The 25,711-nt window shown below is 41.1% G+C and overlaps 2 protein-coding genes across 4 annotated transcripts in view; both read right to left on the bottom strand.

The window, feature by feature from the left end:
- Window positions 1-25,711, bottom strand: part of LOC135488696 (ribosomal RNA-processing protein 7 homolog A-like) — a 185,439-nt gene that overhangs the window by 69,945 nt on the left and 89,783 nt on the right. For all 3 annotated transcript variants that reach the window (XM_064773402.1, XM_064773418.1, XM_064773409.1), the window contains 2 exons: window positions 23,683-23,832; window positions 2,829-2,877 (listed from right to left, as the gene is read on the bottom strand). In XM_064773402.1, the coding sequence (XP_064629472.1) occupies window positions 2,829-2,877; window positions 23,683-23,832 (199 nt within the window). The remainder of the gene's footprint in view (window positions 1-2,828; window positions 2,878-23,682; window positions 23,833-25,711) is intronic.
- LOC135489898 (uncharacterized) lies at window positions 7,667-10,264 on the bottom strand. Its single transcript, XM_064775559.1, has 3 exons — window positions 8,666-10,264; window positions 8,333-8,496; window positions 7,667-8,075 (listed from the first exon to the last, which is right to left on the bottom strand). Exons 1-3 carry the CDS (start codon window positions 8,701-8,703, stop codon window positions 7,948-7,950), a joined length of 330 nt encoding a protein of 109 aa, XP_064631629.1. The 5' UTR covers window positions 8,704-10,264; the 3' UTR covers window positions 7,667-7,947.

Here is a 25,711-nt window from a genome sequence, read left to right on the forward strand (position 1 = left end):
TTGTGGTTCTTTGATACATAATACCATACGCAACAAGTGCACTTGTCTCAGGTCAGCATGGTCTGGAATAAGCCATGTCACCTGCAGGTTATTTAGTCTAACATTAGTGCAACTCACGATGTATACACGTGGGAACGGAATAAACGGAGACTACAACAGCTCTTCTATTCTCTCTACGTTTGCCTTCTATACAACGATATAGTGCAAAGCGTGTAGTGGAAAGGCCAGCAGCAGGGGTGAACGCGGCAGAAGTTTCATTCATGCACGCAAACACCGCATGTTTTTTGGGGAATACCTCGAATGACGTCATGTATTTTGAAATTTAGCGCCCTAAAAGTAAAGATCGAGGGCTCCCGGTGATAAGCGGATGAACCACCAATGGCAATGCACTTTTCCGGCATCCGCCATTTTTTCTCGATTTCATTTTTCGCTCGGGATTTTATTACCAAATTGGACAGGTTAGGTTAATCGATTCGAGACTTTAGACCTGCATATTAGAAGTATTTAACTTTGTAATCATTAAGTTTTAGCTTACGCGGGATCAAGCACTATATATCCGTGCGCATGAACACATTTTATTGCAGGTTCGTACGTTGGTAGAGAAAAAGATACTACGTGTCATCTATGTACATGCAGCTGTATGTAAACTCCGTCTTTGGGGTGATCAGGTTATCCGACATGATTTTCGGCGTAATACTTTCCTAATGGTTTCAACGATAGAAAGACTGTATGCGATAAGCATCGCGTGCAATTAAAAATTGCTAGCGAAGCTAAAAAGTCATCATCATCTACACATGACAATTTGTTTATCAAGGCCAAAAATTAAATGAAACGGCCAGGGGCCATTGTGCTCACCGTAAGTATTTTTAGTAGACAGTTACAGAAAGTGCTACAGTATGTAGGCCTCTCATAATTTATACATGCATCTGTGACCAGTTCAGAGCCGGCCCTGGCCAAGTGGTGAATCCGAGACTTGTGCTTCCAAGCTTGTAGAGTCTAGGTGAAAATGATAGTGAAGAAACGTGCCACTCCATGACAATGGTGAATATATTTTTAACTTTGACCTCAGTGACCCTGACAGGTAGGTCAAATAACAAACCAGGGTGATATGTGATGTAGACACATCCACCCGACCATAACAATTTCATCACTCGTTACACTACAGCAATCGGCAAAAAATTTATCAAAAACAAATCAGTAATAAGCGAGAAATCACACTTTTGAGTTTTGAGTTTGGGCCCCCTGGTGGCCAAGTCAATAATCAGACCGAACCAAAATTCAGTGTAAAAGGTCAACTGACCTAGGGGGTCATTTGTTCAAAGTTTCAAGTTCATAACTGCTGCGGTTGAGAAACGTGCCATAGTTTCACTCAAACGGCAAATTTACGCAATTTGACCTCTGCGACCTTAAAAAGTAGGTCAAATCCGAAAAATCGTGCAACATCTGAGGTAACCTTGCTAGGGGTCCCTGCCATAAAAATTTCATCAAAAACAATTTGCTAATAAGCAGGCTATTGCACTTCTTACTTTTTCTGTTTTGGCCCCCTGGTGGCAAAGTCAAGAATCAGATCAGGCTGAAATTCAGCACCAGAGGTTATCTGATATAGGGGGTTATATGTACCAAGTTTCAAGCTCATAGCTTTGGTGGTTGAGAAACGTGCCATAGTTACACTCAAACGGCCAATTCACGCCATTTGACCTCTGCGACCTTGAAAAGTAGATCAAATTAAAACCCCGTAAGATATATGATGTATCCTTGCTATGAGTACCTACCACAAAAGTTTTATCGAAAACAAGTCACTAATAAGCGAGATATCACACTTTTTAGATATCCACATTTGGCCCCCTGGTGGCCAAGTAGAGAATCAGATCAGACAGAAATTTAGTGTCACGGGTCATCTGACATAGGGGGTCATGTGTACAAAGTTTTAAATTCATAGGCCTAGCGGTTAAAAAACGTGCCACTGTTTTTGAACTAGGATACGACGGACAACGACGACGACGACGGACGACGGACACTGCGGTATTGCATAGACTCCCCTACTGTGAGCCAAAAACTTACTTGTTACACAGAAGCTTGAATAAACACTTAGAATGCTCTCAATACTCGACAGAGCTAAATCTGTGATTCTGAACTCTTTCAGTGCCCAAGATCGTACATGTACGACCTAAATTTTTAAGGTATTTTAGTTCCTCCAGACGACACCTGATGTCCCCAGCTACTCAAATGCGTTTCATATGGTTACTCTGGCCTGAGGCATCCAAAATGAATAATTTTTTTTCGACTGAGAGGGTGGGTTGGGGTCTGCCCCCTCATTTAAGGTGAAAAATTGTGAAAATCGTAAAAAAATAACACTCCCTTACAAAATTTAGAAAATAATCCCAGCATGTCCCTACTTATTACTGCTGTTTCATTAAAACTAGGGTAAGGACAAGGGTTTTGAAGAATTTTGATGAGTGTATCTCAATTATTTCTGTGAGATTTGGGGTAGTGAAAATGCCCCAAAATGCCCAAATCCTGGGCACTGAAAGAGTTAACTGAATGACGCATGACAGACACCGTATGGAAAAGGGCAAACCTATTTCCCCACAAATCTTATTCGCTGGGATGAAAATTTTTCAACCAAGTAAACTTTGTTGTTGCTCTCAATAGGTACCATACAAAAGTATTGTATACGTCCTGAGCTCTTGCTTGCAAAATGATGACACACTTACTCAAAGGAAATACCTCAAAATGCATATATCTTTTCGTCTGATTATCAATCTTGTTCTGGACTTCATGAGATTTAGCAACAATAACAAGTGGAGGGAATTATTTAGCACACTTACGTTCCCTTTTGGATTCTCTTGTTTGGAATGAATAAAAGTTTAACAGTTCCTGAAATGAGAGAGAAAACATGTGACAATAATTTGTTTTGGGACTACAGCACAACTGCAAAACAATATAATGAGACATTAACTGGGTACCCTAAAAGGTCGCCTACACCTTGTAGGCTACTTTTAAAAAGGGGAATTCCGTCAGAAACTTTAGTTGTATTTTTCAAGGAATAACTGTGAAATTTGTTTGACTGAAAGTTTTGAAATTGTGCCTGGTATAACTAGCTATAAAACCCTGGAGAATGAGTTGTCCGATTGCCGAGCTTCTTATCAGGCCTTCCAACTTACTGAGCAGACTGCCCTGGATAGTGCTTCTTGAGGCCTGGGAGAATGGCTGCCTCACAAGAAAAACATCCAAATTGTGCGCTTGTTGGTAAATTTGCTAAAATAAAGTGTGTCCATCTGGTAACATGGACAATATACATAATCATATGCACTCGATTTCGAAGTAATGTAACCAGTGGGTTACTCTGTAGTGCACGCACAATATCAATCCATGCATATTTCACAATCTGTTCGCTTTCAATAGAACAAACCAGCAGTGCATTTTTCTCTATATTTGATGCAAATCATGCTTGAAGAACCTTATTACCAGATGAACAAAACATTAGAGAGGATAAGAGATCGTTCCGCTAACACGAACGATAACGATAACGATATTTTTAACGTTACCGTATCAAATAACGTTTTTCTGGTAAAGAAACAGTTGGCTACGCTATTTCAACGCTAACGCTATTTTTTCCAATTATTACCGTAGGCCAACGTCAAACACATGCGAGTCCTTATTTGCGAGCATACAAAAGCGGGTTGCACATCGGTTTGATACACCCTAACAGACCACAATAAACCTGGTACAATCATTTGCCCCAGGAATTTGAAAGTGATATTCTTTCACTTCTTCATTTTATTTGCCAAAAATGATAAGGGCAGGTCTAATTTCGTCCGTGGTTGTTGGTATATTCAATCTGATTGCCCAGTATGCAATGGTTGTTCCGCTCACCAAATTGACCCAAGGCCTCTACTATTGAACAAGATGAACCCGTTGGCATAGGTCGAGGATCCGGAGGATTTACTTCTGCTTTACAATGCAGCACCCCGTAGAGACGTACCATTTAATCGCCGAGGAAATGCATGAATGTTCAATTTGGATAATCGAACTGATGAACAGTGTCGAAGTGGCTTTCGATTTGACAAGGCAGACGTAATCCGCTTGAGGGATGCCCTCAACTTCCCGCCCTTTTTGCGATGCGAAAACAGTACGAGGGTAGGAGATACGGAGGCCATATGTGTGCTTCTCAGAAGGCTGGCGTATCCAAATCGCCTTTCCAACTTGACAGAAGTGTTCGACAGGAGCAAGACAGAACTTAGCAACATATTCAACACGTCGTTGGACCACGTCTTCAACAACTCTGGTGGATTTCTGACAGAGTTGGACCAGTGGTGGCTTGACCATGAACATTTACAGGAGTATGCAGGGGCTATAAGTATGCGTGGCGCCCCACTTGATAGGTGTTGGGGCTTTATAGACGGAACAGTGAGGGCAATCTGTCGTCCGATCTACGACCAAGAGGAAGTCTACAATGGCCATGAACGCTTCCACGGACTAAAATTTCAATCAGTGGCCATTCCAAAGGGTTTAATTGCCAACCTCTTTGGCCCAATTGAAGGCAGACGGCACGACTCAGCCATGCTCGGTGAAAGCGAGCTTCTGCAGAATATTCAACGATTGTTCCGTGGGGCGAGAGAAGAATATTACTTATACGGTGATCCGGCATATCCTCTGAGGCCACAGCTCATGGCTCCCTTTAGAGGCGCAAATCTGAACAACAAACAACAGGAGTTCAACGATCATATGAAATCTCCATGTCAAAGTGTCGAGTGGGGATTTGCCAAGATTATCCAATACTAGGCGTTTTTGGACTTTAAAAAGAACCAAAAACTGGATCTACAACCGATAGGAAAATACTACGTGGTCGGGGCAATTCTAATCAATTGCCATACCTGTCTGTACGGCAGTGTAGGTGGAGCCTATTTCGACCTAAGAGCACCCGCTCTGGAGGAGTAATGGAGAATATGAAACGGCCAGGGGCCATTGTGCTCACCGTCTAGATATTTGGTGCTTTGGAATTCATCCTGGTTAAAAAACATTGTACATGTATAGTATATTGGTGAAACCAAAGTCGGTATGACATGTGATGTATCGTTGCTTGGATTAAGTGTTTTGACGTGAGTTCAGAAACCCACTGTAAAAGTCCTGCTTGCCACACTGTTTGAAAGTTTTGGGGATTCCCCGCTTATTTACATCCGGTATGATGCCTGTAGGGTAATGTTTCCGATTTTGATAGAACAGGATCCGGAAGTGGGCCGGAGGTCAGTAAATAAACTTTGATTTCTCGGGAAAACGAGATAGACTCTGCGCAGTCGGAGCGTGACGGGCTCTGTTTTTAAGTATCTGATTCAAGTAGTAATTCATCGTATATATATTATTATAATATCATCAACGCATATATCTTGTATAAACTTATAGTACTTATAAGGGCGGCCAAAAATAGTTTTTGAATTCAGATAAAAAGTTAATTTTATAGTTGAGTGATGCACTTGATAGAGGCGAGTATTTTAGTAGCATACATTGGCAGATGAATAAGCCTTTTTTTGAAAGGCAGGCTAACCCTCTGTGGTCTTGCTAGTCGCCGTATTCCCGTAGTTGGTCCACAGATGTCGCCAGCTGTTGCCAGTTTTGACAACAGATGTCGTCCCTTGCCAGTTGTTGTCAATAGATGTCGTTACTTGTCAGTCATTGTCAACCGATGTCGCCATTTGCCAGTCGTTAGTCACCAGGTGTCGCCACTTGCTAACCGTCGATATTCAACAGATGTCGCCTCCTGTCATCCAGCAGTTTTAGTCATTGATGTCGCCGCTTGCCAGCCAACACATATAGTCTATGGTTTTAAGCCAGCCTGCCACATTGAAGACACTTCGATAGATTTGATGCTGCTGATGTTCCGTTTTGAAGTGACTGTATTTTTTAATGTGTTATTTGTGTGAAGCACTATTAGTACTTGTGCGTTCAGCACACTGTTAGTATTCCAAGCACTCGTCCAAAGTTTATATTGGCTACGTACCAAAACTATACCGATGCCCTTGAAGAATTGAAGCGATTCTACAAGAGACCCGTCCAGAAGTGGTGCAAGCCAAGAGGATATTCCTTCGTCAGACAGCATTCATCCGTGATGGTACCACTACCCCTTTGCCCGGATTTGAAAGCTGCCTGAAGACGACCCACTAATCGTGCAGATCCCCTTGGTCTCTGACGGATGTTATTTTCCATGCAAGTAGACAAGTTGTCTGGTGAGATTCGCTATTGGCTAGTTTATTGCACATAGGCACAATAACATTACATACAGTCCGCCAAAACAGTAGGTACCATAAGAATATCATCAAAAACAAGTCACTAATAAACAAGATATTGCACTTTTTTGTTGAGTACCAGATCAGATGAAATTCAGTGTCCAAGGTTACATGACGAAGGGAGTCATGTGTACTAAATTTCAAGTTCATAGCTTTAGTGGGTAAGAAACGTGCCATAGTTACACTCAAATGACCAATTTACGCCATTTAACCTCTGTGACCTTGAAAAGCAGGTCAAATCAAAAACCTGTAAGATATTTGATGTATCTTTGCTAGGAGTTCCTACCATAAAAATGTTATTGAAAACGAATCACTAATAAGCGAGATAGCACACTTTCTAGGTTTTCACTTTTGGCCCCCTTGTTGGCAAATTCGAGAATCAGACCGGACTGAAATTCAGGGTCAGAGGTCACCTGACGTAGAGGGTCCTTTGTACAAAGTCTCAAGCTCATAGCCTTAGTGGTTAAGAAACGTGGCACAGTTACGCTCAAATGGCAAATTTACGCAATTTGACCTCTGTGACCTTGATAAGTACGTCAAATCAATAACCCGTAACATATGTGATGTATCCTTGCTAAGAGTACCTACCATAAATTGTTTACCAAAAACGAATCAGTAATATTAATAAGTGAGATATCACACTTTTCAAGTTTTGGGCATTGGCCCCCTGGTGACCAAGTCAAGAGTCAGACCGGACCGAAATTTAGTGTCCAAGTTCATCTTACCTAGGGGGTCATGTGTACCAAGTTTAAAGTTCATAGCTCTAGCGGTTAAGAAATGTGCCATAGTTACACACAAACGGCCAATTCACACCATTTGACCTCTGTGACCTTGAAAATTAGGTCAAATCCAAAACCCGTAGGATATGTGATGTATCCTTGCTCTTAGTACCTACCATAGATATATAATTGAAAACAAGTTCATAGCCCCAGCGGTTAAGAAACGTGCCACTGTTTTTGAAACAGGATACGACGACAACGACGACGGACACAGTGGTGTTGTATAGACTCCCCTACGGTGAGCCAAAAAGGGAGAAAACCCGTAGGATATGTGATGTATCCTTGCTCTTAGGACCTACCATAGATATATAATTGAAAACAAGTTCATAGCCCCAGCGGTTAAGAAACGTGCCACTGTTTTTGAAACAGGATATGACGACGACGACGACGTACACAGTGGTGTTGTATAGACTCCCCTACGGTGAGCCAAAAAGGGAGAACTAGATGGAAGCGATCCGGATGCGTTGTCGTTTGTAAATGGAAATACAAAAGAGGTGTTCTGACCAAATAAGCATCACCTAGAATTGGTTCCAGTCGAAACGCGAAAAAAGATGTAACAGGCTGTAACATGTGTGATCGAGAAATAAAACAATTAATCAGGGTACCTTCTATATTGTACTTTATATATTTTTTATTGAACGACTACTTTGAAAAAAAAAGTGAAACTACCATCTACAAAACCATCACGACTCCTGACATATCGTACAATCAGTTACAGACCAAGCTGTTTCTTTAAAACTATCATCACTATTCTTCTCTCTTCCGCTTCCAATGCCATTCGGCTTTCTCTCTCCTCCTTTCCAATTCCTGCTTTTTTTCGTCGAGTTCTATTTTCCTCCTTTCGATAGCCATCTCCTCCCGTCGCATTGCCAATTCTTCCCTTTTCAGCTCATTTTCGCACTTTTTTCAAGATACATGAGCGTGACATCCTTGGGTTTCTTCCTCATCTTCGGTGAAGGACCAGACTCGGTTGATGGACCCGGCTTAGGCTCATTTTCATCTTCTGTGGATGCTGTAAAAGTTAGATTACGTTTAAATCATGTGTATGTGAAACGAGATTAAACCTACATACCTATTGCTATTCTAGTTCCGAAAAAATGAAAAATGTACACTATTGGCTTGCCTGATTTCTGACATTTCATATATAGCCTGTTGGATGGGACAGAAAAATGAAGAAATGTCTTTTATGGGCAAAATCAGCCACATTAAAACGCCAGTGTGTATTACTTACTGTGGATCAAAACAAACGGGAAGAAATTGGCATTTTACCTGGTCTTTTTCTCAGGCCCTTTAGGGTGTTCGTTCGAACCTTCTCAGCCTTCGCTTTTTCTGTTTCCTTCTTTACCGAAACCTCTTTCCCTTGCTCAGCTTGAAGTTCTTTTAAATCCAGCAGGAGCTGCGTCAGCTCGTCGAAGTTCTCATTTACACCAGACCTGTAATAAGTTTTAAATCAACAGCAAATTTAGCAAGACGGCTTTTCACCATTTTACTTATTTATGAAATTATTTAAAAAGATTATGCAACTATGAATGCATAAAACTGTATGCTCTTTAATGTCTAATTCTTAAATACACCACATTTTCAAGATTCTCGAGCTCTTACCTACTTGACATTCTGTAAATACGTCTCTTTCCCGACATTGCAGTACATTGGACTCACTTCTTTCTACTTTCGTGATCGTCCTTCTTGAATTTCTTCATAAGCAGGTCCATGACCGCCAGACCCCGTTAGCGAAAGATGAGCAAAATAGGTGGAATGCCTCTCAGCTGGATGTTTATAATAGGTCAGATAAGCTGATTGATTGCACTCCAAGGCCTTCCTCCTAGACATCTGCTATTGCACTACAGACACCACCTGCTGTGTTAGGTTTACCTGTCTTACTGGGTTCATTACACTTGGTGCAATATGGGTATGTGGATTAGTGGATTAGATCGAATGCACTCAATGTGTTGCTGAATTCGTGCCATGAATTGTTATATAATGTTATATAATGATGAGTCATGGATTGGTCAAGGAACAGTTGCTTCAATGATTGTGATGCAGAGAAGCAGTGTATGCTTCTACATTGGTTTCTATCTGATGTCCATGCAATTTTTGTTCAAAGTCACTCTACAAACCCTTGGCAGATTTGAAGCAATATTCCTGTTTGTCACTGTTACAATACACCTTGGGATTTCACCCCAGACTGACCATAAAATTCCTAGGTCAAGGTCTGCATGGTCTGTGTGTTAACAGAACAGGTAAAGATGAAACAGCATGCTTCATGCTAAACTGGACATTGCAGGATAGGCAGTATATCCACACCTGATGCATTGCAATTTTTTTAGCTTAAGTTGAAATTGGACGGATAGTTCTGACCTGGCTACAGGGAGTCTGTGTCAGTAAGTAGGCCACGCAATAGCATACATTATATAGGTCGCAGGGATGTGTACTATTTTCAAGTTAGGTCGAGACAGAGGCAAGGCTCCTCGAGTAAGGGTGGGGGTGGTCAAATTCGGATGGATTACAGTGAGCCCAGGGTAATCTAGTTGTACCCCATTCTGTCCCACCGCTTTGCACACGATCGCTCTTCGCAGGGCGGAACAATATATTGTTTAAAGCCTTCAAGGCCCCTACATCATTATTGTTTACAGGCCTTACTTAAAAAGCAAGGTACATGTTTTAACCAGTCTGATGAAAAACTATGAAAAAAAAAAAATGTTTTTTTCACATAGGCCTACTATAAACAAACAGTCCGAAAAAGCAGTTACATCCTGCACCATGATCAACTACAATATTGCAATATAGAAACAAGCATCCAACAGGACCAATCAGGTCTTCATCTGAAGCATTGCCATTAGGCCTACATTGAGTACACTCTGATTTTGTCAGATGATGTGCCACTTACAGGCAGGAGTAACGATAACAAATTCTGTAACACCTGCTGTGGTAGGTCAGCCAGACATGCCATAGGAGATTAGGCTAGATTGCGCTAATCTCTGATCACGCCTGATTACCCTAATAACAACATCATCGGGCAATTCAAAGAGAAACTCCAACCTCACGGCCTCAAGGCATTTGCCTTTGCAGCCTGAGGTTCGCTTTTTAACCTTCGCTAACGGGATCTGGCTGTAATGTATGTGTTCAAGACAAAGGCGGTCGTCGACAAAGAAACCCTTTCCACAGGCATTTAGATTCTCGGCAATTTCAGCCCAAAGGCGATTTTTTTTCTTTCCTGCTTCGGCAAAAGGCTTGACGGCGAGTACCTCACGCAGCAATAATACGTCCTGGGAAGTCGAGAACCGGAATTGCTTGCTTGCCATTTTAATTCTGTACTGAAAAAGAAGAATACACAATCAAATTGAACAGAAACAACATTCTGAAAATGTGTAATGGACAAGGTCGAACTCATATCACACACACCTACCTCTGAACAATGATCGATCCTAGTGCTGAGCTTCGTCGCTTCACTATCACTGAAATAGGGTTATCCTGTCTGTATGTCGGTATGCAAGCCAATGTAGCGTCCAAAAATTACCGTGAGCGGTATAAGGCCTAGTTTATTAAGACGCCATTCCACGAACCAGCAAACTATGTCGCAATAGGGTTGAAGAGACTCCGTAATGATGCAACCCCTCAAAGACATCAATTTAATTTTACCAAATTGGTTATGAGTAAATGTTGTAATGAAATCTTCATACGAAATGCGTAAGAAGGCCTATCCTCGCAACTACAGGTGACACTGGTCACAGTGGCTCCATGTATCATCCATATACTTATATGGATGAATATGATCTGGAGCCCAGATTTTTGGTCGTGGCTCAGCGAATAGCGTATCTGCGGTATCAGGGTCAAGGTCACGCCAGAAAAATACGTTCGCGTTAGTGTTAGCGGAACGATCTCTTATCCTCTCTAATATTTCGTTGAAAAACCCACCAACACAGTTTTTCTTACTTTATTGAATCAAATTGCCTTTCCCAGGACAGACAAGCTCAGCAAACTGGAAGGCCTGATAAAATGCTCGGCATTGTGGGGAATTGATTCTCCTGGGTGTATAAGGAGAAAGAAGTTATACAATAGAATACACATGATCATGTTAGCCCTTTCACTGCCGGGTGTTTATACGCCCATGCGCCGGTAATTGTTTTAGAGGAAACAAGTGCAATGCAATGTGTGACATATGCCCCTGACTGTGTTGTAAGAGAGGGAATTGTGGGTTTGTATTTGCTGTACAGGAAAATTTGAGGATACGAAAGGAAGAGTAGTAGTTGTGGGAAATGTTCCCTTTAAGGATTGGCCAGTCGTGCTTGCCCTGGTCTGAAACTGACCAAACCACGATCAGGAATGGAACTTACAATGGTAACAATGACCTATCCTGAATGGGCTTGGAGTGGGTGAGTTATGTTAGTTAGACCCTTGTATAATAGAATTAGTATGTAGGATATTTAGAAGATATAGCTAGTGCACAAGAGCCAAGACAACCTTCGAGAGCGGACTAGAACTACTACTGAAGCCAGGAATACCTTGCTGGACTGTATAGAGTGAATAAATACACTATATATATATATATACTCTAACCCCGGATCTATAAGACCAGAAGACACCGCCCAGAATAGGTTGATTCATATTCATTCCAAATTGAATGGTCACTCCCGATTAATACTGATTGGAGCACATTCCTCTGGACACGGCCAATAGCCTAAGAATATGGTGTGCTGTGAACAAGGTGCGTTGGTACGCCTGTATGGAATGAACATGAAGACTCGCGTGTCCAATAACCTTTCTTTTATTCAATGAGAACAATAAGGCAGGGTAAGCAACATCAAATCTAGGCCCTGTGATTCATACATCGTTTAATCAGCGACATAGAGAATTAAGGGTAGAATGCCAGAAAGTAATGTCGATGAATTTTTAAGACATCCTCTTCAACGTAATGAGTATAAAGTTAAGACAGATCCAACTTACATAATGAGTTACAGGTTGGGACAAATGAATAAGAAGCCCTCATATGATCGAACTCGGACTTAAGTCAGTTTTAGTCTTGACCTTGAACAACAAGTTCTTCATCCATATCTAGAAACTGAAGTTCATCGTTCTCCTGAGCCTCCTCTTCCACGTCACCGAATAGCAGTGGTCCTGCATCAATGTCCCGAGGACGAAACGCTGCCTCAAAACCGTTAATGACAACTCGGGCATCAACTGCATCCCATGCCTGGCTTATGATGTTTACCACATCAAGTAATGTGATTGGAGGACACCCTCCATCATTGTCAGTGTTAGCTGTTTTCCAGGTTTTCCACAGCTGCTTTGCGTGCGATTTAAAAGATTTCATCACTGCCACATCTAGCGGTTGAGCAATTGATGTACACCCAGCCGGTACGAAGTCAATGATGCCGCCCATTTCCATCATTCCATTTCCAAATATTTCGGTCCTGTGAACTCAATATCTGTCAACAACTATGAGAAACTGTTCGCAGTTTTCTGTTTCCACATATGGTCTAAAAACTGCATCGATCCAATGCACAATAGTTTCTGTCTTCATCCATCCTGATTGAGATGAGGTTACTCGAACATTCTGAGGCAAGTCATTCTCGAGGAGGGCATCCAACTGCCTTACGAACCCACGCCTTGGAAATGTCACATGGGCAGGCAGTTTGCCACCCGTGGCAGTGATGCACAGCGAGACAGTGCATCCAAGTTTGGGGTTTGATCGAGAAGTCCTGATATCGACTGATTTCGTTCCTTTGTTTTCACAGCTGTCGAGTGGACGACAGTCCAGCAGAAGGAAGGTTTGGTCCATGTTAAAGATTAACTGAAAACCGATGTAGAATTCATCAATCGTCTCAGCAATTCCATTTTTGAACGCTTCTACTAGCTGCAATGCATCAGCCGGGATCGTAGTTGCATTTTTGTTCGATTTTCGCAATGTAATGGCCTTTCGCTTCATGAAGTCACACACCCATCCATTGGAGGCATGGAAATCATGGCGCGTGGGTTTAGCCTCCACAATGTCGTTGCGTCTTTGGTCGTCGATATTATTCCACCAATTTGCAAACAGTTCTAGTGCTTTTTCTTGTAGATCCTGAACGGATACCGGCAAGCGTGTGGCCCTTAACCCCGCAAACAACTCATGTAGCTCGTTTTCAACCTCAACCCACGTTCCTATAAGTTTCACTTTTATCTTTCGTGATTTTCCATAATTTTCTTCCGCTGCTAGTACGAGCTCATTCCGGTCCCATTTCCGAAATGTTTCAACCGGAATTCGGTAATGATCGGCAAATTCCTTGCTGCTCGCGACAGTACCATTTTCAAGCGCCTCGTCCAGATCTCGAAGGTACGCTAGTTTTTCGTGTGCACTGTAACTTCGCCGTCTCTTTCTCAAAGCCTGTGCAGCTTGGGCCTGCATCTTGTCATGTAAAGATAACCCGAACCTGACAACAACATTAGAAGAAGAGCTCACAGGACTACAAAAGACAACACGCAATTGCAAATTGTTACGGCAATGCACAATAGGAGTGTCATCGGTAACTGTCAATTTTAAGATTGCTATAGACTTCATATTCTGATTATACTCATAATTTACCTGACAGTAGGCCTATAACTCGGACGAAGAGTGAAATCAACATGCCACTGGTCAAACCTTCTATTTACAAAGATTCAGGCCCTTTGCTCAGCTCATGACATTTCCCATTGGCCAACCTTCATAAAAGGTATGGTAATAAAATGAATAATAATCAGTGGGCCTGAGCTTAGTCAATTTATATTGTCTGGTCTTATAGATCCGGGGTAAGAGTATATACGCCCGCCGCACGCCATTCTTACATAGTCATGGAAATGACTTTAAAAGTAGTCCTCTGCTGGCAATGACCATAGTGCCACCATAAGTTGCAATGGAATAGCTAAGGCTTTTGCCAGTTATCAAGCAGAAACGAAATTGAAGATGGCTGCCATTGCCCCAATGAGACACTTCAGAAAACCGGAGACACTCATTATGGAAGGGAAGCATCCTGTAGTGACTGTCAATGAACCAAGCTGGTTTAAATGGAAGAGCCCAGGTAACATGGAAGAGCTTAGAATGGAAAGGAAGCGTACTCCAGTGGTGAAAAGGTACCACGGAAAATTGGAATCAAATGGCAAAAGCATTTGACAGTTACTTAGAGCAGAAACGAAATTCAAGATGGCTGCCATGGCGGCCATGTTTAAAAATCGACGACACTAACTTTAAAAAGGAACTGTACCTTAATGACTCCAAATAAACAACAAAGAAAAATTGGGGTCAATCGCCCAATAGTCCAGGAGATAAGACACCTTTATTTATGTTTTGAGTTACGCAATCTTGACTAGGTGTTTCTGGAGTAGAATTGTCTGCTGAATCCAATGAATTGTCCTGGGAACATTGCGCTCACCTTGGAATGATTTAGTGGTAGATGAAATGAGACATGGAGGATAAATTCGCTTTTTAATATAACAAAATGTGGCACTATCAATGACCTCTATAGTGGCCAAATCGAGAATCATAATAGACCAAAATTCTGTGTCAGAGGTTATCTGACCTAGCAAGTCATGTGTACTGTGTTTCAAGTTGTTGGCCGTAGCGGTTAAGAAATGTGCCACTGTTACACCCAAACACCCATTTTTAGCCACTTGACCCCTTCGACCTTGAAGAGTACGTCGAAAAGTCATACGACAGGTTATGTATTCTTGCTTGGAGTACCTACCAAAAAATATTATTGAAAACAACAACAACTCAAAAGATGTTCAGTTATATCACGATAAACTCACGACACGACTCTCAGTCTTGTGGGGAACCACTACTGCTTTGTCTCCATAACCACGGGCATTTCCGATCCTCTAACATGTACGGCGACGCACATGATAAAACATGAAACCCTGTATGAATGCTGGCCGGCCAGGCTCTTGTCCCATATAGCGATTCATGTTACTACTTTATAAATATAAACTTTGTCTCAAATAAAACTCCCGAATTAAAACGTACCAACACCAACATCAACTGAACACCGACTGTCCAAACTAGTCTCCATAAAAACACCTCCTCTCCCACTGCGCATGCACCAGTACACAAAGCTTTGTTATTATCAAACTCATCCTTTTTTTCCCTTTATTTTTATTGAGGAAAGGTGCAAACCAACAAACTCCAAATTCCATAAACCTAAAAACTGTGTGTCAAAACGTCAATCTAAATGAAAAGTAAATCAGTAAAAGTTTTCTTCAGTCAATCCTAGAGAAAGAAACTTCAAATAAAAAATGTCCTGTCTGAATATCGCACTCTCTCTTCACTCTTCAATTCTACTACACTATAATGTCCTCATCAGCTTAAGTCATGATGCCCCTCCTTTTTTCAACGACTGCAAACTGCAAACTGACTTTCTGATTTTGTCCACTCCACTGTTTTAATATGCTTCTCTACAAGTTGTTCCTTTATGACAGCTACATCCAATCACATCCTCTTCTCTGAAAACTCCTTTGTTGAAAATATAGCATCGCACAACGACTTGCAATCTACTCTACAGGCTATTTCTAAGAATTATTTGGGATCCGCTTTTCCTGTAGTAATCTCAGCTTAAAGAGGAGCCAGAAAACCCCCATGTCAATTCCATCTGCTAAAGCCATTGTTTCCATTGACAGAGTGCTTCTCACAACTCTCCTTAATTTTTTAGCTTCACCAGAGAGGATTTACTTTTCCACCTACTCCAAACAGGAAAATTACTTGTGCTCCCTGGGACCCTCCATCCTACAGATTACCCAAAGAAGAATCAGTGTAGATCATTAAGTAATGTTCTCCTTCTATTTTCTGGAACCCAAGACTCATCTTGTCAGTTTTGACTCTCTTAACAGCTTTGTTCACATCAATCAAATCTTGTACAGTTCCACACTTAATTCTCCCAGCTAGGTAGGTCGTCACGACCTACTTAGCTGGTCTAGTTTGCCTCGATATCCAAAGAAGTTGGCCAACTCTCGACCTCATTTCTGTTCTCTCTCCCTCTGTCAAAAAGCTGTCCTTCTCCATGCTTCATGCTTTGCTTATTTCTATGGGTTGTATGTTCTCTCCACACTTGTATTATAATGAAACTCTGTAGAAAAGGAGACAAGAATATCAATTATGGTTAGACGAAGTTTAATTGGTCTCCTGCAGCATGATCTCTATACAATATAATACAATACAATACAATATATATACAATTGCATTAACGGATTCACATGGTGATATAAAAGCTAGCTACAGATTGTACATGTCAACATTAGATAAGCTAAATACAACCCGAGAAGTATTTGGGCAGCAGGCATATAGTTTCTAGACTTAAATTAAGTACATGTATGACGCGTCATGAGAGCTAAAGGTGTGGTGAAATATAACCAATGAAAATTGTGGTAAAAAGTTCGCTTACCTGTAGAAAAGGAGACAAGAATGTCAATTATGGTTAGACGAAGTTTAATTAGTCTCCTGCAGCATTATCTGACGATTCCGCCTGGGTCAAGATGTTATAAAGCAGGCCTAGACCACCCCCGGAGCCAATCAAAATGCTCGAACCACGAACGATATCCTGTGACCCTCCATAGGATGACCAATCGACGTCCTCCACATTTGGACGGTTGGAAAAGGGACATTTTTGGCTGGACCCTGTCGTGCCTAGACGCGAACTTAAGAATGTATATAACTTGTAAATCGGACGGTCTCGTTAATCTGAACGTGCCGTTTTTAATAAAATGTTGACCGGTCCCTAGGGTTTGTTTGGGTACGTAGTATTTAATTAATGATCGTGGCAGTGAGATTTGATTGATCTTTGCCGAAGCGGATGATTAATCCAGAGTTACACCGATCTTCGAAATGCTCAAATAAATGACGTGCCATTGTCCAGTCTATGATGACAGGGAGTTATGTCATTAAAAGAGAGTGAAGTGGACGTTCACATTCAGGCGAGTTACTGGACGTGTCCTAGACAATATTGTTTAGCTTAAATTGGTGAAAAGTAGTTTCGTAAACATTGATAAGCATACCTAATAATCTGGACAGTTCTATGAATTAGTAAGAAAATTTGTTAAAGGTTGTACAAAATAAATCGTAAAAAAAGTTCTAAAATACGCTAAATAATACTTGTTCTGATTTATCGTGATGACCTTCTCTGAAGAGTTTATTTCCAACATGACATAACAAAAAGACTCCTTCTTTTCTCTCTCAACTAAAAAACTTTCCCTCACCTTTTCTAGCGCTCCATATTCGAATCCATCAACACCTGCCCATATGAAATCATCCACATGTCACACCAGTAGACCATCAAAATGACCATTTCTCCTCCATATGAACACTGCCATTTCTCCTCCATATGAACACTGCTGGGTCCACTTTTGACATCTGCGCACCAAGACCAATCATCACAGACTTAAAGGATAGGGGTCATATAAAGGACCAGACGGCTAAACACAACAACTTTACTTTGTCCATAATCTAAACATTATTATATTCCACCTGTAAAATAATTGGGCCCATAATATATATAGAAATAGTAAAAATCCTGCTCTTATTAGCTAATTTTTTCACGATATGGACGGCGGCCATTTTGTCATATTTATGAATGAGTAGAGCGTGATGTCACAGACGCAATCAGCTGTTCGAACAATAACGAATGACAGCGAAATGACAGATGACAGTTCTTCAATTTCTTCGGGTTCTTCGTCGATGTCAGGCAATGAATCCTTCAACTCTGCCGATGACAACCGTGCATCGGCAGGAGAATGAGTAGGCCTAGCTCCCTATGCGTTTGAGCCTGAGTACACACCCGAAGAGCTGGCTGAATGTGATCTTGATGGTGGTGTGGCTGCCATTGAGCTTGAAGATGACGTGCCACCATTGCATGCGTGACGTCATCAGAGAGGGAAATTTGAATCAAAATGGACGTCTTCAAAGGCAGTAATAAAAGCATGATTTTTCGCCGTTTCTATTTCTGTATTAACTTAAATTTTCAACTAGGTCGTTTCTGAATGCCCATGGAGCACAGAAAGGTGGAAATGCTGTGGTTATTGCAATCACGGAATTTAGATAACCCCTATCCTTCAACCGTTTCATACAACTGCAGCGATGCATCTGCTAGCCCATACACACACTTGTTCAATAACCAGAGTTTCTTTCCTTCGTTTGCTTCTATTGGTGGTTTCAAATATATACCTTCCTCTCCATGACATGTCCTTGAAGAAATGCCGTCTTAATATCTATTGTCCTTGGTTTCCATCCATACTGTGCCATTACAGACAATACCATATTAAGAGCTTCACTCGAGGCAGTTGGAGAATCTTTCCGAATACTGCCATCATTCATTTCTTCAAATCCTCTAGCAACGAGACGAGCCTTCTCCACCAGTTCTGCTCCTTTCTCTTTCATTGTACATTGAGTCGATCTAACCTTCTGTCCCACGTTTTCTACGGTCTGGTAAACTCCATTCCTTTTCCAGCTCTCTAACTCATCCTTCTTTGCCTCTATAAAAACATCCTCTTTTACCATCAGGACATCCAGTTCTTGTATGTCTTCAACTGGCAAGTCCACTACTTTCAACTCATCAAGAGCTTCTGTGCTAACTGATTTAGTCATTGTTTTAACATTCTCATCTTGACACCCGATGTTATATCAATGTTTATTCTTTCCTGTGCTTTTCCTGGCTATACTCAGCACTGTACCCAACTGCATTCCCTCACCTTCGGATACTCGAAACTCAATGTGCTGTCCTGATTTCAAACTTGGAATGACTCCTTCCCTATTTACATTGATACCTCTGCACATTTCTTCCGCTGGTCTGTGGATGTTGTCTGAAAGATTTGCTGTATCATCTTCTTGAACCCCAACTGAGCCTTCAACTTCAGCTGTGTCTGTTTGTATGTCCTCTCGTTTATCTTCTACCCCACTGGTTTCACCTCTGTTGTTGTCTACAACTTGTTTTTCTTCTACAACAGTCCGTTCCTGGCCATCTGTCATGTCTGTACACCTTTCTTCTTCTACCATGGCTGACAAATCCTTCAGTTTCTTCAGCCTACAAACATTGACTTGTATCAACTGGGCACCGTGCCTTACAAAAACCACAACCCCGTATTGGCCAATCACCCTTCTGGGACCTCTCCACTGGTTCTTGTCTGGACGTTTGTAATAAACTTTTTCCCCTGGACTGTAGACTTAATCCCTGCTATACCTTGTCTGCTTCCTCCAAGCTCTTCGGATTCTTTCTGATGACTCCATTTCTGTAAAAGCTCTCTTAGCTTTGTGCAAGTTGGTAATGTGTTCTGCTAACTTTCCAGCTACTGTTATATCTTCCAATGCTGGTAGTTTGTCATTGATCAAGCAAGGCAATTTAGGTTTTTTTTCCGAATACAAGTTCGTATGCACTATAACCGTGCATGCTGCCAAGAAAGTTCTTAGCCATTATCGCCCATTGTACAGCAAGTTCCCATCTACTGTTGCTATCATACCTTACTTTCTTGACTGTCTCTGACAAGGTTAGGTTGTGTCTTTCACACAGGCCATTACTCCAAGGACTGTACACTGCTGTGGTCAACTCTATACCAAATATGTTTGCCATTTTCTTCATAACCTAGTTCTCAAATTCCCCACCACTGTCACTTGATCCTGATAACATGCCCTGCAGTGAATCTCGTAAACATGTCAATCATATGGAATAACCACACATTCAGTTCAAGCTGATGCAAATCCATTGCTATAGTTTCATTCTATTCACTGGCCATCGGTAAGGCCACTGCTGGCCTGCAGACAGTCTTCGAAAACACGGCACAAACTTTACACTTCCCAACAACACTTTCAATTTCTTTGTACAGCTCCTGGTCTTTGATACCAGCATCTGATACCAATTTCTTCAATCTATCTTCAGATGCATGACCAAACTGTCTATATATATCTTTTCTGCAATCCATCCGATTTCCTACTTGTCCTCAGTATCAACCACTTTTAGCACCTGATGTACCATCTCATTATCTGTTTGCGATTTTTTTGACAAATCTACACAATAGTGTCTAGTTGACGTATGTTCTGAATTGACTATATTTCCAAACAAGAGGCCCAAGGGCCTGGCGCTCAGCTGGATGACCTAATGACATAGGACTGAGGGTGTAAAGTAGTAAATATCGGCTTTATACTACTGTTTGAAGGTCAAGAGAACATGTTATACCACTAAAATTTCCAATGCAGAGCTGCCAGCTGGATGAAATATGATTGAACTAATCAGCCATGGTATGTAAATATTACAGGAGGCAACGGAATATATCCCTAGTTCAGTATGTTGTATCGGTAGCTTTACAGAAAAGAAGTGTCAGAGAGGATGAGACTTCTCCATGGACAACTGTGGTATGTCCAGGCTGGGTTGTACAGCACAAGGGTACAAAATGCTGTCTGTAATTGAGAGGTATCCTGATTTAACAGAGGTCAAAATAAATAGAAATGACCAGTTTGGGACTAGCACAACTTTCTTTTTTTTTTAATAAGGTAGAGATTACAGGAGTAAACAAAATTAATTTTATTGAGAGAAATTGACCTGTCCTGCAGGTGATTGGAATTTACAATACAAAGGGTCGTTTTTCATGACATTGTGCTCTACTGCGTATTCCTAGTCATAGTGAGTCGATCTGGAACCAATCTATCCTTGGCGCAGACAGGTTCAAATTGGCTATATCTTGAATAGATCGAATTGCGATGAAAATCTAATGCAATAAAGGAGCAATATCGAAGAGACAAATTAATCAAACCAATTGTCCACAGACTCGGACCCTGAAATGGCACGATGTATGCGTGCATATAAAAGTATATCAATTGGTCCCATAGAGATGATGAGGCAATGTCAATATGCCTTGTTCCTTAGTCAGCAATATGCCCCTTTTTATACGGAGAAGAAGGAGAACCCAGATAGGCCTTCACATGTCGGCTTCTAAATGGCTCGAACCAACTGTACTATCACTACTATAACTTTAAAATGCGTGCTCCTCCTACATGTAGCAATGTCTCGGCCAAAAAGGCACTTAGTCGACAGGCAAGCTAGATGTTCAGCACCGTGAGCAGCTCCTTGGTAAGGCCATGTCAGGTTCCGCGCGCCTCATCAGATACATCAAGTATTGAAAGCTGTGGTGAGCTGAGCACATAAAAGACCATGGTCACCTTAATTTGAAAATCCCTTCATAATCAAGGGCTACCTCTGACTAAAACAGCACAATAGACCACCAATTTGATCCAGCTCCTAACTGCGGGAAAACCCAAGTCCAGCAACCAAAAGTACCAAAAATACATTTTTGTTTACATTTGAACTGCACACATGCGTTTGTTTACAATTTCATTTCCCGCGAAATCTCGAAAATCAGGTGACCTGCAATCGTGGATTGAAAATAACATTCACCTCGGTTCAGCAGGTCAGCAGGTATACCGGCTGTTCCAATCATCCCCCTACAGCCAGCCGTTCAAAAGGTAATGTTATTCACCCCACAGGGAGTGCAAGTAATTGATTAAGCCCCTGCATAACTTAACAGCAATGGCTTGGCTTCTGCGAGTGGTAAGGAGAATTGACAGTTTTTTTATGGGAGTAACATTATTGTGTTGCTTAAAACGTCTACTTTTTACTCATGTAAGAATCGTAGTACTAATAATAACTTCAACTTATTTTCCAGTTATGATAACACAACTCGCATCTTCATGATCATGATCTTTCTCAAACTAACTGAATGACCTAATCGCCTTGGACGCACAACCTAACCACATATCAATCCGCCCCGACGATCGACACATCCATTCGATTCGATAACCCTCGATAAAGTTTGATAAATAAACTAGAACTGAGATTTCACAGGAGCACCTGTGAATTCATGACTCCAGGGTTGTTTTGAGGGCGATATTGTAAGAGTTGGTCTTGAGCATGGGGACGTGAAGGTCCGTGTGTGGCACCTGGGGAGAGAAGACTAGTTGAACGATGGGATCATGGAGGTATAAATAATTATTTATACCTCCATGATGGGATCTGACACGGACACTACTATTGATCTCATTATATGAATACCATTTAATTACAAAAAGGTGAAAACAGATCATATCATATTCCTTGGCATAAATTGAAATAGGAGTGCGGGAACAAGGTTTTTTAGCAGGAGGAAAGCGAGAACATTTTGCGCCGTCGTATTCCGATTTGGCTGGTTAGTGGTGAAATCTGCTTTTAATTTTGCAAATTAACATATTCGTTTTTCTAGTTCTAACGTTGTCTGAATTAAAGATGCTTTCCCAATGCTTGACTGGTCTGGCAAGAGACATTGCCAGGAAAACGTGACGTCATTTTGGCCATTCTTCTTACCGCACGCCCTCCCTCTCCGTAAAAGTTCCTGACATGGTGTGAAGTGGGAGGGCGCACAATGGGAACCACACTGCCGCGATGTTAATAGTTTCTATTTATAGAATTCAGCGGCAGAGATTTTAGGCACGGAAAAAGTGGATTAACTCGGCTAATCTCAATGGATTTTACCCAGGAATGTTTTCAAGGCGAGAGAAACATCTGATTTAAGTACTGCGCTTATTAGATTTCATGTTCAGGCCGAAGATTGGCCTAAAACGTGGACGAAAAGAGTGCATTATCGAGTGTTGGAGAGGTCACGTGATTGGACGAGAAACCTGAACAAAGTTTTCGTGCTTTTAGCTGTCAACATCAAGGCTATAATATACTCCTGCAGAATAGTAGAACTAATAGAACTAATTTCCGAAGTTTCCAATAGTTTGAACACAAATCAGAACATCACCCATCAGCTGGACTCAGATCTGCATAAATTACGATAAATAATGAGGTCGTCGCTTCAATTTCGCAAAGAAAGTTGACTCCATTCGAAGGTTGTTTTGACCAAATTCTGTTGAACTCATCGTTATGAGGGCATTTGAACACATTCTCGTTGATCTTTTCTATAAACGTGTGAAGTTTCGTACCAAAATACGTTTCCGTAAAGGCTTAAAAAAGAAAAATTTGTCACTTACAAAATCATCGCTCCGGTAGAAATAAAAAGGTCACCGCCATTTTCTTGATGATAGTACTCCAGGTAACCTCGGCGGGAAATGTAAAGCGGGGTCATCCGGGGTCAAACAACAGTTTTGCTCACTACCGCCAACTGGTGATATAAATCGACACTAATCTATTTTAAATCAAAACTTCTGTATCATGAAGACCTTTTCAACTTTATTTCAAGCTTTTATCTGCTGGAATAGAGCGTCAAAAAATTGTTTTTTCATTTACGCATTTTGCCTCCTGGGGAGCTGAATTTGAGTCGAATCGCCCAAATTTTTTTCCGTAAGCAACATTTTCTGCGGTGTTTATAAGCAAGACTAGATTTGAAGTGCCTCAGTTGTATGATTACAAAATGCCCAACTTTGTCTACAGATGGCTAGATGGAAGGATGGAAGGACGGACACCAATCGAATAGCTATTTGACTAGCTCCGCTGACTAATCCGTCTTTGACCATACACATACCTCATATGACATATGACATATGACATATGATGACAATGACATCAAGCGTGTCTGAAAAGCAAAGAACCACAGGATTAAAACTGAGGTGACTTGCTTTTACAAAAAGGTCTCCCCTCAGGAGGCAAGACCCTTTTTTCTACCTTTTCTTTGCGCATCTTTTTCTCTTTAGCCAAAATCTTTTTCTCAGCAGCTTCTGTTCGGGGTATGCCCTTGTTTTTGCCCTGCCTTGTCACTGTTACCCAGCCATATTCATCTGGCACACCATCCATTGTCTTCTCATGTTCTTCTACCTGCAACAACAAACCACTGTTTGATCACATTTGAACAAAATCACAATGTCAACACCTTCCAAGTTAAAGCCCAACAACCAATTTATGCCATTTGACCTCTGTGATCATGAAAAAGTAAGTTTCACCTGTTTTGATTTCATTGAATAATATTATTCTTCTTGGTTCAATGGCACAAAAGAAAATTACCATCTAAGGATAGCATTTTGGTTATAATGTTGACATAATTTCAGGGTTATTTGGGTTATCAGGGAACATATGGGATATTGCGAAGAGTACATAGATACATTATCACCTGAAATTTGTTTGCAATCTGATCTTTATTTTCAGAGAAATAAGCAATAGGACTTCGTCAAATTTTCAAGATGGCAGCCTAGTGGCCATATTTGTTATTGGATTAGACTGAAAATTAGGGATATCGTTTGGTTCAATGGCACAAAAGAAAATTACCATCTAAGTATAGCATTTTGGTTATAAAGTTGACATAATTTCAGGGTAATCAGGGAACATTTGGGATATTGCGAAGAGTACATAGATGCATTATCACCTGAAATTTGGTTGCAATCTGATCTTTATTTTCAGAAAAATAAGCAATAGGACTTCGTCAAATTTTCAAGACGGCAGCCTAGTGGCCATATTTGTTATTGGATTAGACTGAAAATAAGGGATATCGTTAAAAGTTCATAGATACATAATCACATGAAGTTTGGTTTTAATCCGATAATAAGTTTAAGAGAAAAAGGCAAGATGGCCGCCTGGCGGCAAGATTGGTTCATGGATTTGACCGAAAATCAGGGATACTGTAGAGAGTACATGGATATACAATTACTTTAAAAAATTTGGTTGCAATCCGATCATTAAATTCAGAGTAATAGGACTCTGTTTAATTTTCATGATGGCCGCCTGGTCACCTTATTTGTTTTCTGACTGGGCCAAATTTTGGGGTAGAAAGGAGGGTCCCAAAATACATGTCCTAACAAGTTAAGAACTATCTAGCTCAAACAGAAACTAAAAAATGTGCCTCCTATCGGTGATTTACTGAACTTTGACCTCTGTGATCTTGACAAGTAGGTCAAATCAAATACCTGCATGACAGGTGATGTATACTTGCTGGGAGTACCTACCAAAAAATGTCATCAAAATCTGACTTTAATCACGGGTGCTATTACATTTTTTTTATGTTCTTGCATTACGCTCCTTGGTGGCCAAACCAAGAACAATTTCGGAACGAAATTTGGTGTAAATTGCCCCAGGGCCCAAGGGTACATGTGTATCAAGTTTTTAGTCCAGACCTCAAGTGGTTACGAAACGTGCCGCACTAACATACGCCACCGGTGAACGACAGCTCGACTGACACCATGTCATTGCAGAGGCTCACGAGATGAGCCAACCAGTCGACATGTGATGTATCCTTCCTTGGAGTGCCTACCATGAAAGAAACTATTATCTAAAACATGTCCCCAATTAGCAAGATATTGCACTCTTGACTTTTTCAGTTTTGGCCCCCTAGTGGCCAAGTCAAGAATCAGAATTCATCAGATGTTATCTGACCTAGAGGGTCATGTGTTCCAAGTTTCAATGCCAAAGTCATAATTTTACGAGCATCCTGACCAAACTGGTATAAAACGTAGGTATGGTCCTTCTCTTTTAAGTGTGCAAAATGTCAGACCTCTATTTCCACCCCAACCCTAAATCTATCTATGTGCTCATGTGCGGCTGAACATGCTTAAATTTTCAGCGCATTGATGTGAAAGTTCCTCCCGCACTGTATGACCAAAAGAAATGGCTAGTTCTCAGCAACCACTCGACATATCATTTTGGTGTCACTTTGATCAGAACGACCTCCTCCCATTATAAGCAGGCAAAATCAACAAACAATCTA

This window comes from Lineus longissimus, chromosome 1, assembly GCF_910592395.1.
Source record: "Lineus longissimus chromosome 1, tnLinLong1.2, whole genome shotgun sequence".
NCBI classification, from domain to species: domain Eukaryota; kingdom Metazoa; phylum Nemertea; class Pilidiophora; order Heteronemertea; family Lineidae; genus Lineus; species Lineus longissimus.

Bases quoted from the DNA above. Each gene is read 5' to 3' on its own strand.
- LOC135489898 (XM_064775559.1), bottom strand. From the start codon at position 8,703: ATGTCGGGAAAGAGACGTATTTACAGAATGTCAAGTAG. The intron at 8,497-8,665 runs GTAAGAGCTCGA...AACTTATTACAG, and splicing joins ATTTACAGAATGTCAAGTAG to GTCTGGTGTAAATGAGAACT. The intron at 8,076-8,332 runs GTAAAATGCCAA...TAACTTTTACAG, and splicing joins GGGCCTGAGAAAAAGACCAG to CATCCACAGAAGATGAAAAT.